Genomic DNA, 23,021 nt, shown 5'->3' with positions numbered 1-23,021 from the left:
GACATGTTCGACACTGGAGTTAATGGCGGCGTGAGGGACGGCGTGTACACCGCGGTGTAACGTAGTCCGTCTAACAGACACCATTAACGCTATGTGAACCCAGCTTAACACGGATACCGCATAATCAGCTGTTCGCTGCCGCATGTGTCGCGGCTGTGCGACAGTCACAATACATGCACGGAGAACCCAACAAACAGGCTCCCCATGCACATGTTGCGACTGTCACACAGCTGTGAAACCTGCGGCAGCGGACAGCTGATTATCGGGAGCGATCCAGGTATCCGGGTTATGGAGGCAGCTATTCGGGAAGCGCTATAGCTATTCGGATAAGGATTATCCCTAGTCATTAGTATCTGACTGGTGAGACACCCGACACCCTCACCGATCAGACAATGCTGACCTGATAGGCCAGCCATGTTAAAGTCCTGGACAATCCCTTTAATTAGTTTAAATGGCATTGTAGGGGTGGCAGACGCCTCTGAAATTAATTAGTATGGATTTCTTTGAAGTGTATGGAGCACAATTGTATTGTTTTGCCATGCAGTCCATGCCACCATTCACACAGATGCAGATTTTTCCCCGCCTAGAGGAATGGGACCATCCTAAGCCGGCTGTTGGGCAGCGCTACAAATCTATGGGTCAGGCTAATGTTCTGCCACTCTGCAAACAATAAGGCTGCGAAACATTGAAGAAAATAAAAACATCAAAAACACTAAAACACCGCAGGGTGTGAAGGAAGGGCTGCAAAAAGCCGCAGCCTCTGCCCTCCATGTGATAGCAGCACACAGCTGACTGCTCCCCGTCACTGCCGGCTCCTGACAAGAGGCAGTGCCCAGGGCTGAGGAGAGTCACGTCCTCGGGCACTGCGTCACCAGCAAGACCTTCACCCTGCCGGCAGCCATTACTGGGCAGCTGGTGCTCGCTCCTCGGCCGTCCGGAGCCGGTGCCGCCCCTCATCCCCTCGCACCGGCTGTTTGGGGAAGTGACTATAAATACGCGGCCCCGTCCCTGCTCTGTGTGACTGACTGTGCGCTACAACTCCACCCCGGCCACCATCTTCCTTCACTGCTCTGTGTGTGAGTGACAGAAAGACGCCGCCGCTCATTGGCTGCCGAGGAAGTCGAGCTTTGTATTGACGAGCGCTATTGGTGGACGAGAAGGGAGCACGCTGTATCGCAGGCAGTGATTGGCCGAGGCGGGAGCCAGGCTTGTGAGTGTGCGTCTTCCCTTCCCCCCTCCTCCTCAGCTGTGTGACTGTGTCTCTGGCGGTGTCAATGGCTCCTCCTGCCGCGGACAGACGGGGCTTACGGGAGGGGAACGTATCGGGGCTCCTGTGAGAGCTCCACACACCGGAGAGTGACGGGACGGGGAGGGAGGAGCCGAGACTGTGCAGTAAGCCGCAGGTCGCGCACTCTCACTCCGCAACCGACACAGGGGCGAGCCCAGCTCAGCGAGCAGCCAGGAGCCCGGCCCTCCTCCCCCCGACAGTCGGCAAATGAACTCGGTCAGAGCAGCGAACAGGAGACCCAGGCGAGTGTCGAGGCCGCGCCCGGTACAGCCGGAGAGAAACAACGCCGGGGAGCGGGGTAAGAGACGGCGGGGAGACGGGAGGCGGAGGCCGGGGGAGGGGAGCGCGGCCGGGGGGCGGATTACGGGCGAGGGCCGCACGCTCTGCGAGGGGCCTAGTCCGGCCGCAGCCTCGGGGGGCGCTGCCAGGAAAGAGCGAGGCTTGTGCGGGGCCTCAGGCCGCGCTTTGTCTGCTGCGGACCGCGGCCCAGTGCCCGCATCCCGGGCTCCATACAAAGGCTGCGCCCATCGTACCTGCCGGAGGTGACAGCAGCGGCGGCGGCGACCCCTGAGCCCCCCGCACTCGCCCTCCATTGTGCTGCGATATTCTTACATTGCGATGTTGTATTCGTCCTCCGATAGCGTCTGTGCTGTGGATCCGCAGGAAATGATTGTCGCCGATCTAGCCAAACAAAGGGTTAAGTCATTTATTTCTATATATTTTTTTACAATTGGGCTTCGTTAGCAATTTTGTACCTTTTCGTCCTTGCTCGGTTTATTCACCTTTTTTTTTTAAAAGTATTTGTAAATGGTCTGAGAGCTCAGAAATAGACAGATAAGAGAGATAAACGCACGGTCATAGCGGAGTGATAGACTGATTCTCATATACCGCAATTGTTCAGCAGCTGGCGATGGTGCAGTACAGAGGTTGTAAAGGAAATCGGCTGTTTTTTTTTTTTTTTTTTCATGAGACAATTGTGCTTACTTTTTTTTTTTTTTTTTTTTTTTTTTTTTTAGCCCCAAATACATTCATTTAAGTAAAAACAAAAATGTTTTCCAAGGTGGACAGCTGTGCCTCTCCTCCACCCCTTTTAAAAAGGACCTGAAGACATTTTTTTTTCCCAAACTGCTTTCAATCACACCTATCCTCAAAAAGCCCTCTCTTGACCCATCCTCTGTATCGAGCTATCACCCTATATCACTTCTCCGCTATGCCTCAAAACTACTGGAACACATCCATCTTGAACTGTCCTCCCATCTATCTTCCTGCTCCCTTTTCAACCGCTTACAAAAAGGCTTCCGGTCACACCACTCCACTGAAACTGCCCTAACTAAGGTTACCAATGACATCTTAAAGGGAACCTGTCGCCCCGAAAATCGCGGGTGAGGTAAGCCCATCAGGGGCTTATCTACAGCATTCTGCCCCCGATGTTACCTGAAAGAGGAGAAAAAGACGTTATATTATACTCACCTAGGGGCGTCCCGCTGCTGGTCAGGTCGGATGGGCATCTCCGGTCCGCTGCGGCGCCTCCCATCTTCATTACAAGACATCCTCTTCTGATCTTCAGCCACGGCTCCGGCGCAGGCGTACTTTGCTCTGCCCTCTTGAGGGCAGAGGATAGTACTGCAGTGCGCAGGCACCAGAAAGGTCAGAGGCCAGGCGACTGCGCACTGCAGTACTTTGTCTGCCCTCAACAGGGCAGAGCAAAGTACGCCTGCGCCGTAGCCGTGGCTGAAGATCAGAAGAGGACGTCTTGTAATGAACATGGGAGGCGCCAGAGCGGACCAGAGACACCCATCCGACCTGACCAGCAGCGGGACCGCCCCTGGGTGAGTATAATATAACGTCTTTTTCTCCTCTTTCAGGTAACATCGGGGGCTTATCTACAGCATTCTGTAATAATGTAGATAAGCCCCTGATGCCGGTGGGCTTACCTCACCCGCAATTTTCGGGGTGACAGGTTCCCTTTAACCGCCAAGAGCAAGCGACACTACTCTATCCTCCTCTGCCTTTGACACAGTGGTCCATTCCCTATTACTACAGATCCTCTCATCCCTTGGCATCACAGACTTGTCCCTATCCTGGATCTCGTCATACCTAAGTGACTGAAGATTCAGCGTCTCCCATTCACACACCACCTCCTCACATCGCCCCCTATCTGTCGGAGTCCCGCAAGGTTCAGTCCTAAGGCCCCTGCTCTTCTCCATTTACACTTTTGGCCTGGGACAGCTCATAGAATCTCATGGTTTTCAGTATCATCTCTATGCTGATGACACACAGCACTGGACCATCTCTGGACCAGATATCACCACCCTACTAACCAGAATCCCTCAATGTTTGTCCGCTATTTCATCCTTCTTCTCCGCTAGATTGCTAAAACTTAACATGGACAAAACAGAATTCATCATCTTTCCCCCATCTCACGCGACCCCCCCAACAAACCTATCCGTTACAGTAAATGGCTGCCCACTCTCCCCAGTCCCACAAGCTCGCTGTCCTTCAAACCGCATATCCAACCCTTTCCACTTCCTGCCGCCTTCAACTCAAAAATATTTCACGGATCCGTACATTCCTAAACGAAGAATCTTCAAAAACCCTAGTCCATGCCTCATCTCCCGCCTCGACTACTGTAACCTCCTGCTCTGTGGCCTCCCCTCGAACACTCTCGCACCCCTCCAACCTATTCTAAACTCAGCTGCCCGACAAATCCACCTGTCCCCCCGCTATTCCCCGGCCTCTCCCCTCTGTCAATCCCTTCACTGGCTCCCCATTACCCAGAGGCTCCAGTACAAAAGCCTAACCATGACGTACAAAGCCATCCACAACCTGTGTCCTCCATACATCTGTGACCTCGTCTCCCGGTACTTTCCTGCACGCAACCTCCGATCCTCACAAGATCTCCTTCTCTACTCCCCTCTTATCTCCTCTTCCCACAATCGCATACAAGATTTCTCGCGCATCACCCCTACTCTGGAACCCTCTACCACAACACATCACTCTCGCCTTCCATCGAAAACTTCAAAAAGAACCTGAAGACCCACCTCTTCCGACAAGCCTACAACCTGCAGTAACCACTGATTGACCAAACTGCTGCACGACCAGCTCTATCCTCGCCTACTGTATTCTCACCCATCCCTTGTAGATTGAGACCTCGCGGGCAGGGTCCTCTCTCGTCCTGTACCAGTTGTGACTTGTATTGTTCAAGATTATTGTACCTGTTTTTATTTTGTATATCCCTCCTCACATGTAAAGCGCCATGGAATAAATGGCGCTATAATAATAAATAATAATAATTCAATCTCGAGCCATGGCGACTTGATGATCGCCCTTGTTAAAGTCTAGATAGGTCCACCAGTGTCTTTTCCATAGTTTGAAGCCATCGGGTTGCTGGTCTTCCCCTTCGACTTTTTCCTTCTATTTTTCCGACCATGATATCCTTCCCCAGTGATTGCTCTCTTCGTATATGTCCAAAGTAGACTAGTCGGAGCTCGGTGATCCTTGCTTCGAGTTACATGCCTAAGTATCCATTTTTGGTATGGTTTTTAGTTCCTCTTCTCCCTTGATATTTTTTTTTTCTTTTGCATCCTAATCTACAGTTATGGGCCATTCTATTCAGTGCTAATTTTTCTGGTCTTTTCCAAGTGGTTTGACTCGCGAGGTAATTTGCAAAGAAGTCCAAAGACATGTAGAGCATTCTGTTAGCGACTCCCCATAAAATTCACCACTAAACATGTTGGTCCATATCCCTGGAATCAAATGAATGTAAAATCAGAAGAAACTGCATGCAATGGTAGTAAAATAAGAGCAAAATGAATAGATGCTGGTGACCATTATTCTTTAAGCCCATAGACAAAATCAAAAGGCATCCAAAATGGGCTATTTTTGATGGCGTAAATATGTACAGAGGACCACATACGGTGGCTGCCAGCAGGCTGTCTGAAAAAAGTCAGAGCTGTCAAGTTGGATTTTTCCAGCAGAAACTTCAAGCCCATGGTATAAGTGCCAAATGAGAATATTTGCATACTCTACTTTTTTTTTTCTTTTTCATTCTCTAAGATGTTTATTTATAAGACCAATAGTGACTGGATCCCTTTTAGGACCTTTCTGACTTGTGGTAGATCAATCAGTTTTATCGGCAGCATGTTGCGGTTTCCTGACAATAGTGAAATGTATATTTTATGTGTTATATATATATATATATTTTTTTTTTTTTTCCACCATAAACAATCCATTAACTGGGGGAACCAGCATTGTGCTCATTCATTGGACTCATAATCTGGAACAAACGCTCATGCTTGGATTCTCAGACTATCAGAACCATTTTCTTGGGATTTTTTTTGGCTTGTATGACAGGTGAACGTTCTGTATAAATCCTATAGGAACTTGCGCCTCATCGGTGCCAAGTCTTTGTCTGCAGGAAGCTTTTGCCAAAATTTGCTTTGTGATCCCTTAGTAGTCCTAATGATTATGATCTTGGCACTGTGCCTCTCGGTAAGAGGTTTCTGATCGTTGCAGGGTCACTTCTGCTCCTGTGTAACCATCACAAGAAGCGTCAAGTCGATGATTAGCATATACCAAGTACAGAAATCCACCTCAGGCAGAGTCATGTGTCAAGGGAACAATGGCCCCCAGTTAAATGGTGCATTTGGGGAACACGTTGTATGGATGGAAATCTTCTGTGATGTAGACAGGGTAATTCTTTATTTTAGGCATACTGTGATTGGCGTCTTTATATTTTGTTCATGGTTTAACCTTTTGTGAACTTTTTTTATTTTTGTTGCACTGCATTTTTTACATTCAAAATAGGATTAAAAAAAATAGATCTCCTCACGTCATGACTTGAGCATACCGTTTGATATTTATATAAGGGAGCTTTAAAGACGGTCTGTCCTCTTCTCGTGTCTGTTATTACAACATACTTGTGATGTGCATGGAAGAAAAATTTTGGAGCCTTTTTCTTCTGACTGCTCAGTGAGTGCTGTTCCTATTATTCCACCTTTTAAGATGTCCCATCAAACTTTTTTTTATTTCATGAACTGTAGTAATGTAATGAGTGTATTGAAATACTTATCGCCATCTCCTCGAGTTTCCAGCATAGTTCCATTCCCACGTGACCGCTCCTCTTCTTTGCCGCCTCACACATGGACCATTGTGCCTGACAAAGCTGCTTCCTTCAATGTAAACCTATAGCGGCTAAGGATGAGGCTTTATAGACTTACATTGAGAAAGCGTTCGCAGACAAAACCCCCATGTGATCTGATTAGTCTGTTTGCAGGTCACGTGGGCCAGAAGAGGAGCAGAGCTGCGCTGGAAACTGTTGAAGACGACGATTAGTAAGTATGTTAATGCACTTGCACATCGTTACATAGGTGATTTACCGTAAATGTCTTATCAAGTTATTAAAAAAAAAAAAACTTTTGTACGGGAAAAATGAAGTGTCAATATGCACTCTGTCCAATCTTGTCAGTGACACACCCCTTTGACAAGCTTGATGGTAGTACCCTGTTGTCAATTTTATACATTTCCAAGTGGAATAGCAGGGTTAAAAATAATTTGGAGTTTAGAAATAAACTGCCCCAGAATGGCTATCTAGTGGCTAATATTAATACTTTGTATAGTGCCTACATATTTCGGTGATGAAATTTATTATTTTTTTATTTTGGAGGGGAGCTTGGTATCAACAAGCAATGTAGTTTGGTGTGTAAGGGACGTCCATGGGCAGAGTGTGTGCACTGAACATTGCCACTTCTGTGTGAGAATACAGCTCATAGTCTACAGCCCGGACTGTTATCAAATACACACCTGCAGATAATGGCGTGTGACTGGACATGTCTTAGGCTGCTTTCACACATCAGTTTTTTGCCGTCGGTCACAATCTGGCAAATTTTTTTGAAAACAAAAAAGGATCCGGCAAAAGTTGCTGCCGTATCCATGTTTTTTTTTTTTTTTTTTCTCTCTCATAGACTTGTATTGGCAACGGATTGTGACGGATGGCCTCACATATCATCCGGGTTTCCCCGGATCCGTCAAAAATCCGTTCTCCGGCCGGAGAAAACTGACATAGTAACATTTTTTTGTGTCCGTCGCAAAAACTTACAGCGACAGATTTGTTGTTTACAAGAATGGAGCCCTATGGCGCCGGAACCGTCAAATGACGGAATCCGCTGACGGATTCTGTTGTGTTTTTTTTTTTTTTTTTTTTTTAATCCAAGTACAGTAGCTGGATCTGTTGATGAAAACGCATCCAACACATCCATTTTTCACAATCTGCGACAGATCCGTGTGGGTTTTTTTTCTTTTTATAACCCAACAATTGACAGATTGACTGATGGCAAAAAACTGGTGTGAAAGCAGCTTTAGGCCCCTTTCACACCAGGTGTTCTGCCGTCAGTCACAATCTGTTTGCTCAACGGACCGGTTGCAGATTGTGGAAAAACTGATGCGACGGATCCAATTTTTGGGCTAGCGGATCTGGCTAATTGGATCAAAGCATGGTCAGTTTAAAAAAAAAAAAAAAAAAGCGGAATCAGTCACCGGATTCCGTCATTTGATGGAACCGGCGACATAGGCTTCCATTCTAGTAAGCGACAGATCCATCGCTGTCCGTTTTTTGTTTTTTTTTGTTTAACGTACACAAAAAATTGTCCAATTTTTAAGGGATCCGGCGAACAACGGATGAAATGTGAGGCCATCCGTCGCAATCCATCTCTAATACAAGTCTATGAGAAAAAAAAACTGATCCGGTGGCAACAGTCGCCAGATCCGTTATTTTTTTTTCATGATTCAACGGATAGTGACTGATGGCAAAAAACTGTATGAAAGGGGCCCTGCAATTCTGTGGATAGTCATCTAGCGGGAATGTGACGTGTGTTGTGGCCAGAGAGTAGACTTGTCAGTCATGTCCATCCCACCCACGCTGAGAGCTGCTCAGCACTGCAAACGGTGAGGCCAAACTACTGGACAAAATTGTGTCAATAGTCTGACGGGCAGAAGGGTGCAGCTCATGAATACGCAGGACTCCTCTGCTAGTGTGCATCAAGAGGACTCCTGGCAGTGTAAAACATAACGTTCCCAAAGCCATAACAAGCAATATAGTGGAACATGCTCGATATTATGGGAAATCTTGGAGATTTCCTCCCGCTTTTACCCTTTTCATATAAAGCGTAAAATTCTCCGCAGCATCATTATGTAAGTATCACTGCTTGTTTTATTTTAGAATGTCTCTGCTGTGTGGATTTGGCCTTAGGAGCAACCAAAACACACAATACTTTTGCATTGTAGGAGCCACATGTTTCTGATATAGACACGCGTGACACTGACTGCCATACAAAGTAAATCTAGGATATGGGTGTTGAATAATTTGGTGATAGTCCTGCATTTTTTGTTTTTATTGATTTAAGTTCACACTTGCATTGTAGCAAGTCACTATTTTTACATGAAGAAAGAACGCAGAGATCTTTTCCCACTAAGATTTCTACCCAGACAAAATACAAAGAAATGAAGGATCCATCGAGCACCGTTTTTCCATCATGGAACGGATCGGTTTGTTGCAGTATTTACTAAAATGGAACTCGACACCAGTGCAAATGTAGACTTAGGCTATGTGCACACGTTGCGGATCCGCAGCGGATTGGACACTGCGGATTTGCAGCAGTTTTCCCTGAGTTTTCAGTACCATGTAAACCTATGGAAAACAAAATCTGCAGTGCACATGCTGCAGAAAAAAAAACACGGCAACGATGCGTTGTTTATTCCGCAGCATGTCAATTCTTTGTGCGGATTCCTCAGCGGCTTACACCTGCTCCAGAATAGGTGTGAAATTCGCACAAAAACCATGGAAAAACCGTGGTAAATCTGCACCCCTTTCCGCAACGTGTGCACATAGCCTTAGTGTATGTAGGTGCGTTTCTTTGCGTGCAGTTAAGGACTCCAGTACATTCCTGGTGTAATTGTGCCACCAGTTTGTAACTTTATGCTTTAGATGAGTGCCCTTAGTCGTGCCCTTGTTTGCCTATTCAGATGAAGCTGGCCGCTACTTGCATGAAAACGCTGCGTCTCAAATTTTTTTGCTGAACCTCAGAGTAGCAGAAGAAAATCGCAAGTTTCACACCAGAATTGTGGCATAAGCACATTAATGAATATGGTTAAAAGTGTATAGTTACCTGCCGCAAAACCTCAGGGGAAAATGCTACATTACATAGTTCTTACTGAAATTGCTGGGCTGTGATTTAATAATGGATCTGCATCATGGATGGCCCATTATAAACTCTGCATTTCTTTAGGTGCTTGAGGGTATTCAAAAATAAACTTTGTAAACCAGACAACACAATAGTGCAGGGACTCAGAGGAGACATGGAGTAGCTGTTTCCTTCCGGGAAAATGTTACTTTTTTGCTTTTTTCCCTTTTTTTGCAAAAAAGACATTTATTTATTTTTATCTGTCCCACATGATGAGATGGTATAACTATAGTTAACATCAAATTCAGTGCATCTCCATAGAGCCTGTATGGGATCTGCTGACGAGGGCAGTCGTTGGCCAAAAAAAAGAGCTGCACTCCAGACTGTAAGAATTTATTGGAGACGAGACCCCCCCCCCCCCAAAAAAAAAAAAAAAAAATAAATAAAAAAAAACCAATGTGTTCAATGTGAATAAGTGTCTGGGTTGTGTGGTGGTTTGTATTTTTTTTTTTTTTTTTGTACTCATCCAAAAACACCTTATTGACTTTTTGGATTGAAAAATGTAATTCAGGGAGTAAATGTTTGTGAGCTGGATAGGAGCATATTGCCTGCTGGGTTATATCTCCTCCATAGAGATTATTTTATTCAAAATGAAACCTTGGTAAAAATTTTTTTATCTGTTCTCAAAAAACGTAGAGACACTGGGCCCCAGAGAAGAAATGGCCATTGAGTTGTGACAAGAGCTCCGATGCCACATGGATCCTAATTCTGTCTCTCTAATCTGTATTGAAGCCTCAGATTATCATAAGATTCCCACCCTGTCTCTTTAGGTGACTAATATCCCATCATTTGCATTGTGTTTACCAGCCAAAATGTTTTGTATGAAAGCTAATGCCATGTGACCTGGTGACTCTTTGCGTCATCCTACACGTCTGCTCCTGACAGTGTTTCCTATCGAAATTGTTCATGGGTAAATGCAGGTTATTGATGCCAATATAATGACCTTAGGAAGGTGCTATGTTAATAAGGCAGGAAATACCTGTGACTCAGGACTGGCTAGTTAGTAGGACGAGGAGCCAACATCCACAGTAGTCACCTCCTGTAACTGGAGCAGGCCATGTGTTCCTTCAGTGCACAGGGAATTGCCACCGTTTTTGGCTGGATTGCCTTATTAAGGTGTTAACAAACCCTAATTCAGGGGATTATCCTATTTTCTACCTACCTTTAAAATTACAAAACCGTCCTTCCAGGTGTAGGGGCACACTAGTTTCTAATGTCCAGATTTATGGTGGGAGGCTTTGCTTGACCTCCAGGCATTAGTATCCTCATGTATTAAACAGTTGATGTTCCATAATGGTTTTTAATAAAAACATCCTGCCATTTTGCGTCTACGTCTTCTATGTAGACTAATGTGTCTCCATGTGAACAGACTGCAAACAATCCTTTTGTAGCATAATCCTGTAGTCAGTAAGCGATCGAACATCTCAATGGCCAAACGAACACTCGGCAGCTTTTTCCTGAGCCAAGTGCTCGTGTTCTGTTTGCAGAGCTGAAGACCCCCCTGGCAGCGGTCAGTCTCCATGCAGAACATACACTGCCCAATCAGTATGGAGTCGGAAGGCCACTATAAATCTTTGGACTCCATAAATAAAACATGGACATGTCAGCCTCAGAGGCTAGTGAACATAATCAGTACATGTTCTATCCTAGAACTCCTATGTGAAAACTGGTTGTAAACAAGGCCTTAGATTGACGACTAGTTCCACCATCTTCATTGTGTAGAGGGGTTTGTACTTCCCGTGTACTGGTTTACTAAACCAAGCATATATCCACAGTGAGCACAGGAGACATATCATTTTGACTACAGGGCCAATAGTATTCTGTGTGTTTGTTTTGCATAGCAGCCATAAGTGTAGGACATTTTGAAAGGTGTTGTCCTATATAATGTCTAATCGGCCGACGATCTTAGGTTTGTACAATCGGAGCTCTTGAGCGGGACCTCTAGGACACGCACATGTTCTGAAATGGTCTATGGACAGTTTGTCTTCTGAGTCATTGCAATTTAGTGGAAAGCTATAAAAAAAATTGGTTTGCCTGAATCTGACATGGGCATGTTTTGTAAAACTAAGCTACACAGGATCTGTTCTGCAGCATTTGGCAGCGACTGCTACACATTGAATGAAGCTGTACTGTGCATCTTGGTTCAGTGGTAGCAGGTCCCACATCTGAATGGCGAGTTCACCTCCCAGCACCCCCACCAATCTATTGATCCCTACTATGCTTGGAATCCACCTGCCACCCCCACGAAAGGTAACTGGTCAGCTGTTTCGGGGCAGCATGAATCGGCTTGGCTGTACGATTGCAGGCCATGTATACATTTTTCTACAGCTGATCAGAGAAAGGCTATGTGCACACATCCGGAATTGCCTCTGAAATTTCCGCGGCAATTCCGCAACTGTGCAGCGGGTAAAACGCATGCGGAATTGGCATGCGTTTTCCCACTAAACACTAGCGTTTTACAAGCATAGTGTTTGACAAGTGTGACCAACTTTTTACTATTGATGCTGCCTATGCAGCATCAATAGTAAAAGATCTAGTGTTAAAAATAATTAATACAAAAAAAATAATAAAAAAAAAAAATCGTGATCTTCTCACCTTCCGTCTGCCCCGGCAGCCTTCCCGCTCTTCGTGATGCTCGCGTTCCCAGTAATGCCTCGCGGCAATGACCCGAGATGACGTACCATCATGCGAGACTGTACGTCATTGCCGCAACGCATCCCTGGGAACGGGAGCATCACAAGGAGCGGGAAGGCTGCTGGGGCCAACGGAAGGTGAGAATATCACGATTTTTTTTTTTTTTTTTTTTTACAGGTATATGGTTTCCAGGGCATGGAGGAGAGTCTCCTCTCCTCCACCCCGGGTACCAACTGCACATGATCCGCTTACTTCCCGCATGGTGGGCATAGCCACATGCGGAAAGTAAGCGGATCGATGCATTCCTATGTGTGCGGAATCCCCGCGATTCCGCACAAGGAATGAACATGCTGCGTTTTTTTCCGGAATGCGATTCCGCCGCGGGACAAAACGCAACATGTGCACAAAGACTGCAGATTGCATTCTAATAATAGGATGCTTAATGTATGCGTTTTTTTCACGTTTTTATAGCGAAAAACCGCGAAAAAATCCTGAACGTGTGCACACAGCCTAAATGTAGTTATTAGAGACCAGTCTCTCACTTGATCTTTTCTGACACAAACTGACATTTGTGAGAAAAACGAACAAGCCTGGAAACCTGCAGCCTGACTCTGATTCATGCCCATGGTTTTGGCAGGTTGAAAGGTTACCCTTAAAATGCTTCATCTACTTTGTTGCCCACAGAATCCTCATAGGCTGTTATTTGCCTGAATAGTGTTGTAATCTGGTGTAAAGGTACCGTCACACTAAGCGACGCTGCAGCGATACCGACAACGATCCGGATCGCTGCAGCGTCGCTGTTTGGTCGCTGGAGAGCTGTCACACAGACAGCTCTCCAGCGACCAACTATCCCGAGGTCCCCGGTAACCAGGGTAAACATCGGGTAACTAAGCGTAGGGCCGCGCTTAGTAACCCGATGTTTACCCTGGTTACCATCGTTAAAGTAAAAAAAAGAGTTCATTCAGTATCTTCCGTTCATTGATTTTTTTTTTTTTTTTTCTTCCATTTCCTCAAAAATGAAAGTGAAATCTTAGCTTTGGGTTTTGTATATTGGGTGCACATTCAGTTGGAAAGACATAGGAGAAGTGCTTTGTGCTCCGCTGTGAATTGCACCACGTCCCGTCTTTGTGTGTTATTGTCAGGGCAGCTGAGGACAGCAGCAACCCAGTAACTGTTTTGCATAAGGCAGAGTTGTGATAATCATAGCAAACCGGGGGCAGTAGCACAAAACATGGGGACGCTTCACACATCCGCAAGTCTTGCAGGCGAACGTACTGTTCTGTTTTGTCACGTTTCTAAAAGTAAACTCGTTTGGATAATTAATTTGTGTTGTCATGTTAGGTTTTTTTTTATGATGATTTTAGTGCTCGTTACCTCCACTCCAGGCGTATGAGAGGTTAACTTGTGATTGATCCTCAGCATGGTGGCAGGTCAGTTTGCTTTGTCCAGGTCACTCCAGATACTTGGCATCACAAGGTACACCATGGATCAGTATTCTGGGCATGGCTGAGGAGGTGGGAGCTGAGAATTGTGCTGGTGTCCAAAGCGGCATAATCATAACCATTGGCTTCTAGAATCTGAGAAGACAGGTAGCCAATGCACTGAAAAAATAGTTTTTAGGTCTAATCTTTCAGGTTTTCTCTCTTGTAATTTTTTTTTCATCGGTCTGAGGAATAAATTGCAGCATGCACCATTTGCATCTGATACTTGTATCCCATCCCAATTGTCCGTGCAAGTCAGAGTGCCATGGAAAAAAATGGACTGCACTCGGATGACATCTAAGTGCTGTCCGATTTTTATATTTATTTATTTTTTTTATGGGCTGACGGTCGAGAAATTTACTGGATTTATTTATTTTTCGGATGACCGAAAATACGGTTGTGTAACCTTAGCCTTGGAAATCTTCCAACCAGTCCTTTTTTTGTTTTCCCACATTAATCAGACAAGATGTGCTGCAGACAATTAACTTAAAGGATTATTCCTGTCTCCTATCTTTTGGCGCGCACTGCTCCACCGCAGCCATGGGGCTGTGCACCCCAGATGATTGACAGTGCAGACCAGCGGCATGGAAGCTTGCTACCCTGTAATGTTTTGCCGAATCTGAGAAGCTCAAGGGCACAGAAGCTGGCCATGTTCGACGATCGGCTTGCTTTAGAGCAGCGCTTGCAAGTTCTATGGCGATGGCTTGTGCTGCACTCTTTGTTTTAGGTGGATAGTCTCCTAGGATAAGACTGCAGATTTGTCCAGTACCTTGGGCATCAAGCAGCCCACTGCAGAATTAAAAATCCCTCTGTTCTTGTAGGGATGGGATTGTTTAGGGCAAAGTTGCTCTTTCTTGCCAAATAATTGTAAAACAAGATTTCAGTGCCATTTAGGCAACATATAAAAAATGCCATGCTCTTATGTATGCGTTTGATTATCAACAAGTGGCACTGGTAATCCAAAAGCTTGTATCTGCCCTTGTATAAAGGGGTCTCTCCTGCAGCTGGAGTCTGTCCTGGTTGGCCTCATTACATGGTATCCTTGTGTTAATGGCCTCATATTGTTAGTCCTGGGCAGACCGCTGGAGGATCCTGTTGTGTTAGGTGTATTTACTGAGGTGTCAGCCAGTCACGGAGGTCAATATAACACGTATAATGCTGTGTATACATTCTAGAAACGTGGCGGAAGGTGAGGCTGCCGTGCCTCCAGTGATCACAGCAGGCTTTACGTGGCCCCGCTCCATTGACCTGCCTTGTATCCCACATTCCTAATCTGTTCGGTGAATGACGGATACTATAATTAGAAGAACGCTTCAGCTTAACAATTTTATTTTAATTATAAATTCCCGGTTTGATTACTAATAGACCTAACCACAATTAGCTCCTAGCATCGTACCATATTAGTGACTGTTTCTATCCACACATTGCTATGGGAGTAGTAGCCACAGGGAGCTGGGGACAGATTATGATTTGTGTTGTACAGCCCTCTAACCAAAGGCAACTGGAAACAAACACGTCCTAAACAATACAGAGAGCTGTAACGTGAGCGGCTGTATGGAAGATCCAGACATTTACTACTTGTCACATGTTGGTTTGATCTCGTGGGGTCTGCTGCATTCGCTCGGTTAATGGCAGGTATCTACATCTCCTGCTTCTATTCTTAGCCAGGTATCAGATGCAGGTGTTGAATGGTTTGTGTGTTGGCCGTGTGTAGAAGCTCGTGGGTTAATGCTGAGATCTGATGATAAAACATAATGGACTAGTGTGTTGGGATCCGGTACAGACCTGGAATGCTTAATCTGTTATCGATCTCGCTCTCTCTGATGGAGTTTAATGCGGTTTCACTGCTGCTAATAATACGTGTATCATGCTCCTCATTTTGTGTATAGAGCTTTTTATTTCCAGCTCAGCATTGCATCCGTGTAGAGCTGGCTGTCAGTCCGTGCGGGGGTGCACTAACAGCTGAATACACACCTGCCTGTCTCTATGTCGGAAAGCCGGTGGTTCCTGGGAGAAATAAAGTTCAACACTTTGGGTACCGCTACCAGGCCCCTTCCCCTTCATAACACGATTAACCCCATATCTGGAGGCTGATGGTGTTATCGGACCTCTTGTATCACTTTAAGCAGGAAAAAAGCGGACAGTGCGCAGATTCTACTGGGATGACATTGCTGTGCTGGTGTCTGAGGTCTTTCATGGACCTATATATTCACATTGGCAAGTTTGGTTTGTGAATTGCGATCAGAATGGTTTTTATTTACTCCATACTTGATTAGCAAAAAAATAATAAATTAAAAACGTGAGCAGCCCTATAGACAAGTATATCCCAAACTCCAGTCCTCACGGTGCCCAAGACGTCATGTTTTCAGGATTGCCTTAGTTTTGCGCAGGTGATGGCATTATTAAGGCATCAGAAACCGCCGCTGATTCTCACCTCTCCTACACTAAAGGCTATCCTGGAAACCAAGCAATAGACTATAATGGGCGTATGCCCTATGTTCAAATGCTTGTGGATGAAAATGCATACGAGAAACAAACGTGGACCAAATGCTGATGAGGATTAGTTTTTTTTTTTTTTTTCTCTCATTTATGAAAAGGACAGTGTCTGGGTGAGATCTCGGGGTGCGTTTAGGGTATGTGCATACGTTGCGGATTCTCTGCGGATCCGCAGCGTTTCTTTGCAGTGCAGAAACGCTGCAGATCCGCAATTGATTTACAGTACAATGTAAATCAATGAGAAAAAAAAAATGCTGTGCACACTTTGCGGAAAATCCGCTGCAGAAACGCTGCAGTTTAAGAGAAGTAGCATGTCACTACTTTTTTGTGAATCTGGAGCGTTTTCGTACCCATTCCATTATAGAAAACTGCAGGGGTAAAAACCGCAGCAAATCCGCAAGAAAACCGCTACAAAAACGCAGGTGCGTTTTCTGCCAGGAAAGGCAGAATCCGCACCAGAAATTCCTAAGCCTAATCCGCAACGTGTGCACATAGCCTAAAATGGACTGGCGGGTGGCATGATATCGCCGTCAATCGGTATACCTTCACACAGGCAGACCAAGATAGAAGTCTAGAACCAGAGAATATGAAAAAATAAAAAATTAATACATCCACATACCCGCGGAAGCCATTTTTTTTTTATTCACCTTGAGGCCTCATTCAAATTTTTTTTTTTTTTAACCCCTCTGTGACCTTGGACGTACTATCCCGTCGAGGTGCCCTGGGCCTATCTGACCCTTGACGGGATAGTACGTCCTGCCCTTTAATGCGATACCGCGACTTAAGTCGCGGTGATCGCATTAAAATTCCGACGCCATCTCACCTGGGGGGAGATGGCCTCGGCATCCAGGGCATTGTCGCCGCCCACCCGCCCTCTCGATCGCTGTGATTGGCTGTTCAATTCTGAACAGCCAGTCACAGCCATTCTCATTGTTTCAGCCAATCGGAGCGGCTGAAACAATGAGGTCACAGGCTAGGATCGAGTACCGATGTACTCGATCCTAGGTCCGGTGCCTGGCAACGCCAGGCACTGGCAAGAACACCCCGGATTGGCGCGATCGCCGATCGCGCCAATCGCAGGGCACCGCGCGGTATTACCGCGCTGTGCCCTGCCGGAACCTGCGTGGATCGGTGCTCTAATAGCACCGATCCTAGGATAGGACACAGTGCAGGCCCAGCAGGGCCTGCAGGAGCCGATTGGCGCGATCGATGTCATCGTCGATCGCGCCAATCACAGGGCGCAGCGGCGATCACGCTGTGACCGCTCTGTGCCCTGCAGGTGACCTGGCTGTGACCTGCCTAGGATGGCGCGAACAGATCCGATCCTAGGCAGGTCACAGCCAGGTCACCAGGAAAGCTCTGATTGGTGGGATCGATGTTATGGTCGATCCCACCAATGACAGGTCACAGCAGCAGCATGACCGCTCTGTGACCTGTCTGTGTCACCTGCCTGACCTGTGTATGACCGCTCTGCAGGGTCCTCATTCTAGCTGAGGATTCCTACAGAGCGGTCATAGTGCTGGATCTCCCTGCTGGATTTTGTGCCTGGATCTCCCTGCCGTGCTGGGTATTGTGGTGCCACAGCAGCCTGTAGCACCACAATCCCTGCTAAAGAAAGAAGACAACTAAACGTAAGTTTTATCCCTGATCCCTGCCCAATCCCCGTTCATCCACCCCAATCCCCGTTCATCCACCCCAATCCCCCCTTCCCCCTCTTTTTACCCCCTCCACCCCCATTTGTGCCGCCTCCGTGCGCACATTTAGTAGCCGCCGAGCGTTGATTGGTGACGCAGTTCACCGATCAACGCTCGCGCTCGCTTTTTTTCCCTCGCCCCCGTTGCGCCAACTCCGTACACACATTCCGCAGCCGCCAAAGTTTGATAAGTGACGCAGTTCACTTATCAGAGTTTGTGCCCGCCGTTTTCCTTTTTTTTTTTTTCACCCCCCTTTTGCGCCACCTGACTACAACCGTACGTTTTGATCACTGATCCCTGCCCAATCCCCACTTCCACCCCCATCTCCCTTCCCCCTCTTTTTACCCCCCTTTGCACCTCCTTCCGTGCGCCCATTTAACAGCCGCCGAACGTTGATTGGTGACGTAGTTCACCGATCAACGCTCGCGCTCGCTTTTTTTCCCTCACCCCCGTTGCGCCAACTCCGTACACACATTCCGCAGCCGCCAAAGTTTGATAAGTGACGCAGTTCACTTATCAGAGTTTGTGCCTGCCTTTTTTTTTTTTACAGGTTTTTCTTCTCCTTTTAGCATTTTCTTTTCAGATAAGTTTGCACAAATCACTATCCCCCCACACATACACATACAGTTATCAATAAAGTGCACCCAATCACCATATTCACACAAAAATGTCCCGCTCTTCCCGTTCGTCCCAACAGCGCTATTCATTGGAGGAGGCATATGCTTTCCTTGCCTCCGACACTGATAGCGAGGGAGAGGATCCCACTTTTCTTCACTTTTCTGATTCTTCATCCTCTTCCTCCTCCTCCTCCTCTTCCTCCTCGGGTCCTGCGGAACCACCACGCAGACGCCCCAGGACAGAAGATGAGGCAGCCCCCACCACTCCTGAACCAGCGCTCCCCACTGCGGAACCCACATGGACCTCGCCCCCCGAAAATTACGAGCCACTGATTCCTGATTTTGTGGCAGAATCAGGAATCAAGTTTGACACCACGGGCCTCACAGAAACAGACTTTTTCAAAGTCTTTTTCTCTGAGGATTTTATTAACCTCATGGTGGAGCAAACTAATTTGTATGCTCGTCAATTTTTGGAGCAAAACCCCGGTACATCATTTTCCAACTGGTCTCCTGTAGACGCAGTTGAAATGATGCAGTTTTGGGGCCTGGTCCTCCACATGGGGATCGTGAAGAAGCCAGAAATGCGGCAATATTGGAGTGTAGATGTTTTATATAACACTCCAGTATTCCGAATGGCCATGGTTCGGAGACGTTTTGAGGCCATCCATAAATTCCTGCATTATTCCGATAATGCACAGTGTCCCGCACGAGATGACCCCAACTTTGACCGTCTGTTCAAAGTTCGGCCGGTCATCGAACACTTCAACAAAAAGTTTTCTGAAGTGTACGTGCCCAAAAGGGACATCTGCGTGGATGAGTCCTTGGTCCATTTTAAGGGGCGGCTCGGATTCCGTCAATACCTGCCCAACAAAAGGGCCAGGTACGGAATCAAACTCTACAAGCTGTGTGAGAGTGCCTCGGGGTACATCCACAGGTTTAGAGTGTATGAAGGGAAGGACAGCAGGATTGAACCCCCTGAGTGTCCTCCTGTCCTGGGAGTGAGTGGGAAGATCGTGTGGGATTTGGTGCACCCACTGCTGGATAAAGGTTATCACCTCTATACTGATAACTTTTATACCAGCATCCCACTCTACAAATCCCTCTCTGCGCGAGGTACCGCAGCCTGCGGTACTGTGCGCAAAAATCAGAGAGGCCTCCCAAAGACGCTACTTCGGCAGATGCTCAGAAAAGGTGAGAGCAAGGCCCAATGTAGCGACCACCTACTGGTGGTCAAGTACAAGGACAAGAGGGATGTCCTTCTCTTGACCACCATACATGGTGATGGCAGAGCCCTCAGCACTGTACGGGGTACCTCTACACAGGTCTGCAAACCGGACTGTGTACTGGGCTACAACAAAAGCATGGGGGGGTTGATCTCTCTGATCAACTCCTCCAACCATACAGTGCTTTGAGAAAGGCCAAGGTGTGGTACAAAAAGTTGGCCGTCCACATCGTACAAATGGCAATGCTCAACGCTTTCCTGCTGTTACGATGTGCACGCCACACCGATACGTCGTACCTTCAGTTCCAGGAGGTAGTGGTTAAGGCCCTGATATTTGGTACTCCGGAAGGAGAGGGCCCCAGTACTTCCGGAACTGAAGGTGCTCGTATCGTACCAGGCCAGCATTTTCCGGGGGTGGTCCCGCCAACCGGCAGAAAAGGTAAGCCGCAAAAAAGGTGCCGAGTGTGTTACAAAAGGGGAATACGCAAGGACACCATTTATCAATGCGACACCTGCCCCGAAAAACCTGGCCTGTGTATGAAGGATTGCTTCAGATTGTACCACACCTCCATGCACTACTAATTTACTTTACAAGAAAGCGTACATTAGTTCCAAAAAGGGGGCACATCTAGATAAGTTCCTTGGGGGGGGTCTAGGTTCCAAAATGATGTCACTTGTGTTTTTTTTTTTTACTGTTTAGGCACATCAGGGGCTCTGCAAACGGAACATGACGACCGCAGACAATTTCTGCATTCCAAAACGTCACAACTTCCCTTTCGAGCCCCAACGTGTGCCTAAACAGTTTTTTCCCACATATGGCGTACCAGCGTAATCAGGACAATTTGGACAACAACTTTTGATGTCCAATTTCTCCTGTTACCTTTGGGAAAATTAAAAATTGGGGACTAAAATATCATTTTTGTGGGAAAAAATAGGATTTTTTATTTTCACGCCTGGGCATTATAAACTTTAGTGAAGCACATGGGGGTTCAAATTTCTCACCAAACACCTAGATAAGTTCCTTAGGGGGTACAGTTTCCAAAATGGGGTCACTTGTGGGGGGTTTCTACTGTTTAGTCACATCAGGGGCTCTGCAAATGGAACATGATGCCAGCAGAACATTCCATCAAAGTCTGCATTCCAAAACGTCACTACTTCCCTTTCGAGCCCCAACGTGTGCCCAAACAGTAGTTCCTCCCCACATATGGGGTATCAGCGTACTCAGGACAAATTGGACAACAACTTTTGGGGTCCAATTTCTCCTTTTACCCTTGAGAAAATAAAAAATTGGGGACTAAACGATCATGTTTGTGGAAAAAATAGGATTTTTTTTTTTCACGCCCGGGCGTTATAAACTTTCGTGAAGCACTTGGGGATAAAAGTGCTCATGACACATCTAGATAAGTTCCTTAGGGGGTCTAGTTTCCAAAATAGGGTCACTTGTGGGGGGTTTCCACTGTTTAGGCACATCAGGGGGTCGCCAAACGCGACATGGCGTCCGATCTCAATTCCAGCCAAATTTAGCTTGAAAAAGTCAAACGGCGCTCCTTTCCTTCTGAGCCCTGCCATGCGCCCAAAAAGTGGTTCCCCCTCACATGTGGGGTATCAGCGTACTCAGGATAAATTGGACAACAACTTTTGAGGTCCATTTTCTCTTTTTACCCTTGGGAAATTAAAAAGATTATTGCTGAAAGATCATTTTTGTGACTAAAAAGTAAAATGTTAATTTTTTCCTTCCATGTTGCTTCTGCTGCTGTGAATCACCTGAAGGGTTAATAAACTTCTTGAATGTGGTTTTGAGCAGCTTGAGGGGTGCAGTTTTTAGAATGGTGTCACTTTTGGGTATTTTCAGCCATATAGACCCTTCAAAATGACTTCAAATGTGAGGTGGTCCCTAAAAAAATTGGTTTTGTAAATTTGGTTGTAAAAATGAGAAATTGCTGGTCAAATTTTAACCCTTATAACTTCCTTGAAAAAAAAAAGTTTGTTTCAAAAATTGTGCTGATGTAAAGTAGACATGTGGGAAATGTTATTTATTAACTATATTGTGTCACATAACTCTCTGGTTTAACAGAATAAAAATTCAAAATGTGAAAATTGCGAAAATTTTCAAAATTTTCGCCAAATTTCCGTTTTTTTCACAAATAAACGCAAGTTATATCGAAGAAATTTTAGCACTATCATGAAGTACAATATGTTACAAGAAAACAACCTCAGAATCGCTAAGATCCGTTGAAGCGTTTCGGAGTTATAACCTCATAAAGGGACAGTGGTCAGAATTGTAAAAATTGGCCTGGTCATTAACGTGCAAACCACCCTTGGGGGTAAAGGGGTTAATAAATGCTGCCATTTTTGCTCAGTCGCTCATCAAAAATTACCTAATACAAATCTTTATATATTGTGAGCCCTCGTGGGCAGGGTCCTCTTTCCTCCTGTATCATTGTGACTTGTATTGCTTAAGATTATTGTACCTGTTATGTATACCCCTCCTCACATGTAAAGCGCCATGGAATAAATGGCGCTATAATAATTATCATTATGATCATCTGCGGATACGCGGAAAAAAAAACCTCAGACTGATTTTTAGTTATTAGTGTTAAAATGTACAGTACACACAGAATCCATGTTCTCTCTATGAATTCCACAGACACCCCCCCATCCCCCTACACTTGTATGGATGATTTTAATCTGCACTTGATTTTTAGGTTTTTTTTTTGTGGCGTTTGCCCTCTTAAAAAACACTTACATTACACTTACAAAAAAAAAAACGCAGCATGGGCACAAAAATTTCAGAATGCATTCAAAGAAAGGGATGCTTCCCATTCTTTGAATGCATTCTGCAATTTTTGTGCCCATGCTGCGGTTTTTTTTTTTTCAGCAAAAAAACGCAGCATGTTAGTTAATTTTGTGGAAAATCTGCCGATTTGCCGCTATATAATAGTGTTGGAACCCTCTGGAAAAAACGCGAAACAAAACACGAGCCGATTTCCTGCAAATGGAGTCAGCTTTTGTTCAGGAAAATTCTGCGAACATTCTGCAACGTGGGCACATAGCCTTAAACATGAACAGCCCAATATACTATAATAGGGGTACATTTTCAAACCATGAAACAGACATCTAATATTTTTTTTTTTTTTCTAACGCTATCCAGATTATCTGCAATCTTTACCACTGCTATTCATCCACACCAAATAAAGCTGCAATTACTGCAAACAACCTTTCTTAAAACTGCTAATTTTGTGAATATCTTGCAGTGTAAACCGGCTGCTGATCACGCAAAGAAAGAGCAAAACACTCGTTCAGCAGGTGAAGCGATCCTTTACACTGCACAGAAAGATTGTGGTTTTTGGCG

At 45.8% G+C, this 23,021-nt stretch overlaps 1 protein-coding gene across 3 annotated transcripts in view; it reads left to right on the top strand.

Moving 5' to 3' along the window:
• Window positions 1–818: 818 nt before the first annotated feature.
• Window positions 819–23,021, top strand: part of FBXO11 (F-box protein 11) — a 108,435-nt gene continuing 86,232 nt past the window's right edge. Inside the window, exon 1 of one of the 3 annotated variants that reach the window (XM_069768648.1) lies at window positions 819–1,586. In XM_069768648.1, the coding sequence (XP_069624749.1) occupies window positions 1,496–1,586 (91 nt within the window). In that variant the 5' untranslated portion in view covers window positions 819–1,495. Of the gene's footprint in view, window positions 1,587–6,568; window positions 6,622–23,021 lie in introns of those variants that run through there. The other 2 variants (XR_011321906.1, XM_069768649.1) reach the window with 2 other exon arrangements.

The sequence above is a fragment of the Ranitomeya imitator genome, chromosome 5 (assembly GCF_032444005.1).
Source record: "Ranitomeya imitator isolate aRanImi1 chromosome 5, aRanImi1.pri, whole genome shotgun sequence".
NCBI classification, from domain to species: domain Eukaryota; kingdom Metazoa; phylum Chordata; class Amphibia; order Anura; family Dendrobatidae; genus Ranitomeya; species Ranitomeya imitator.
The sequence above is the reverse complement of the archived record's forward strand: the minus strand, read 5'-3'. Positions and strand labels throughout refer to the sequence as shown.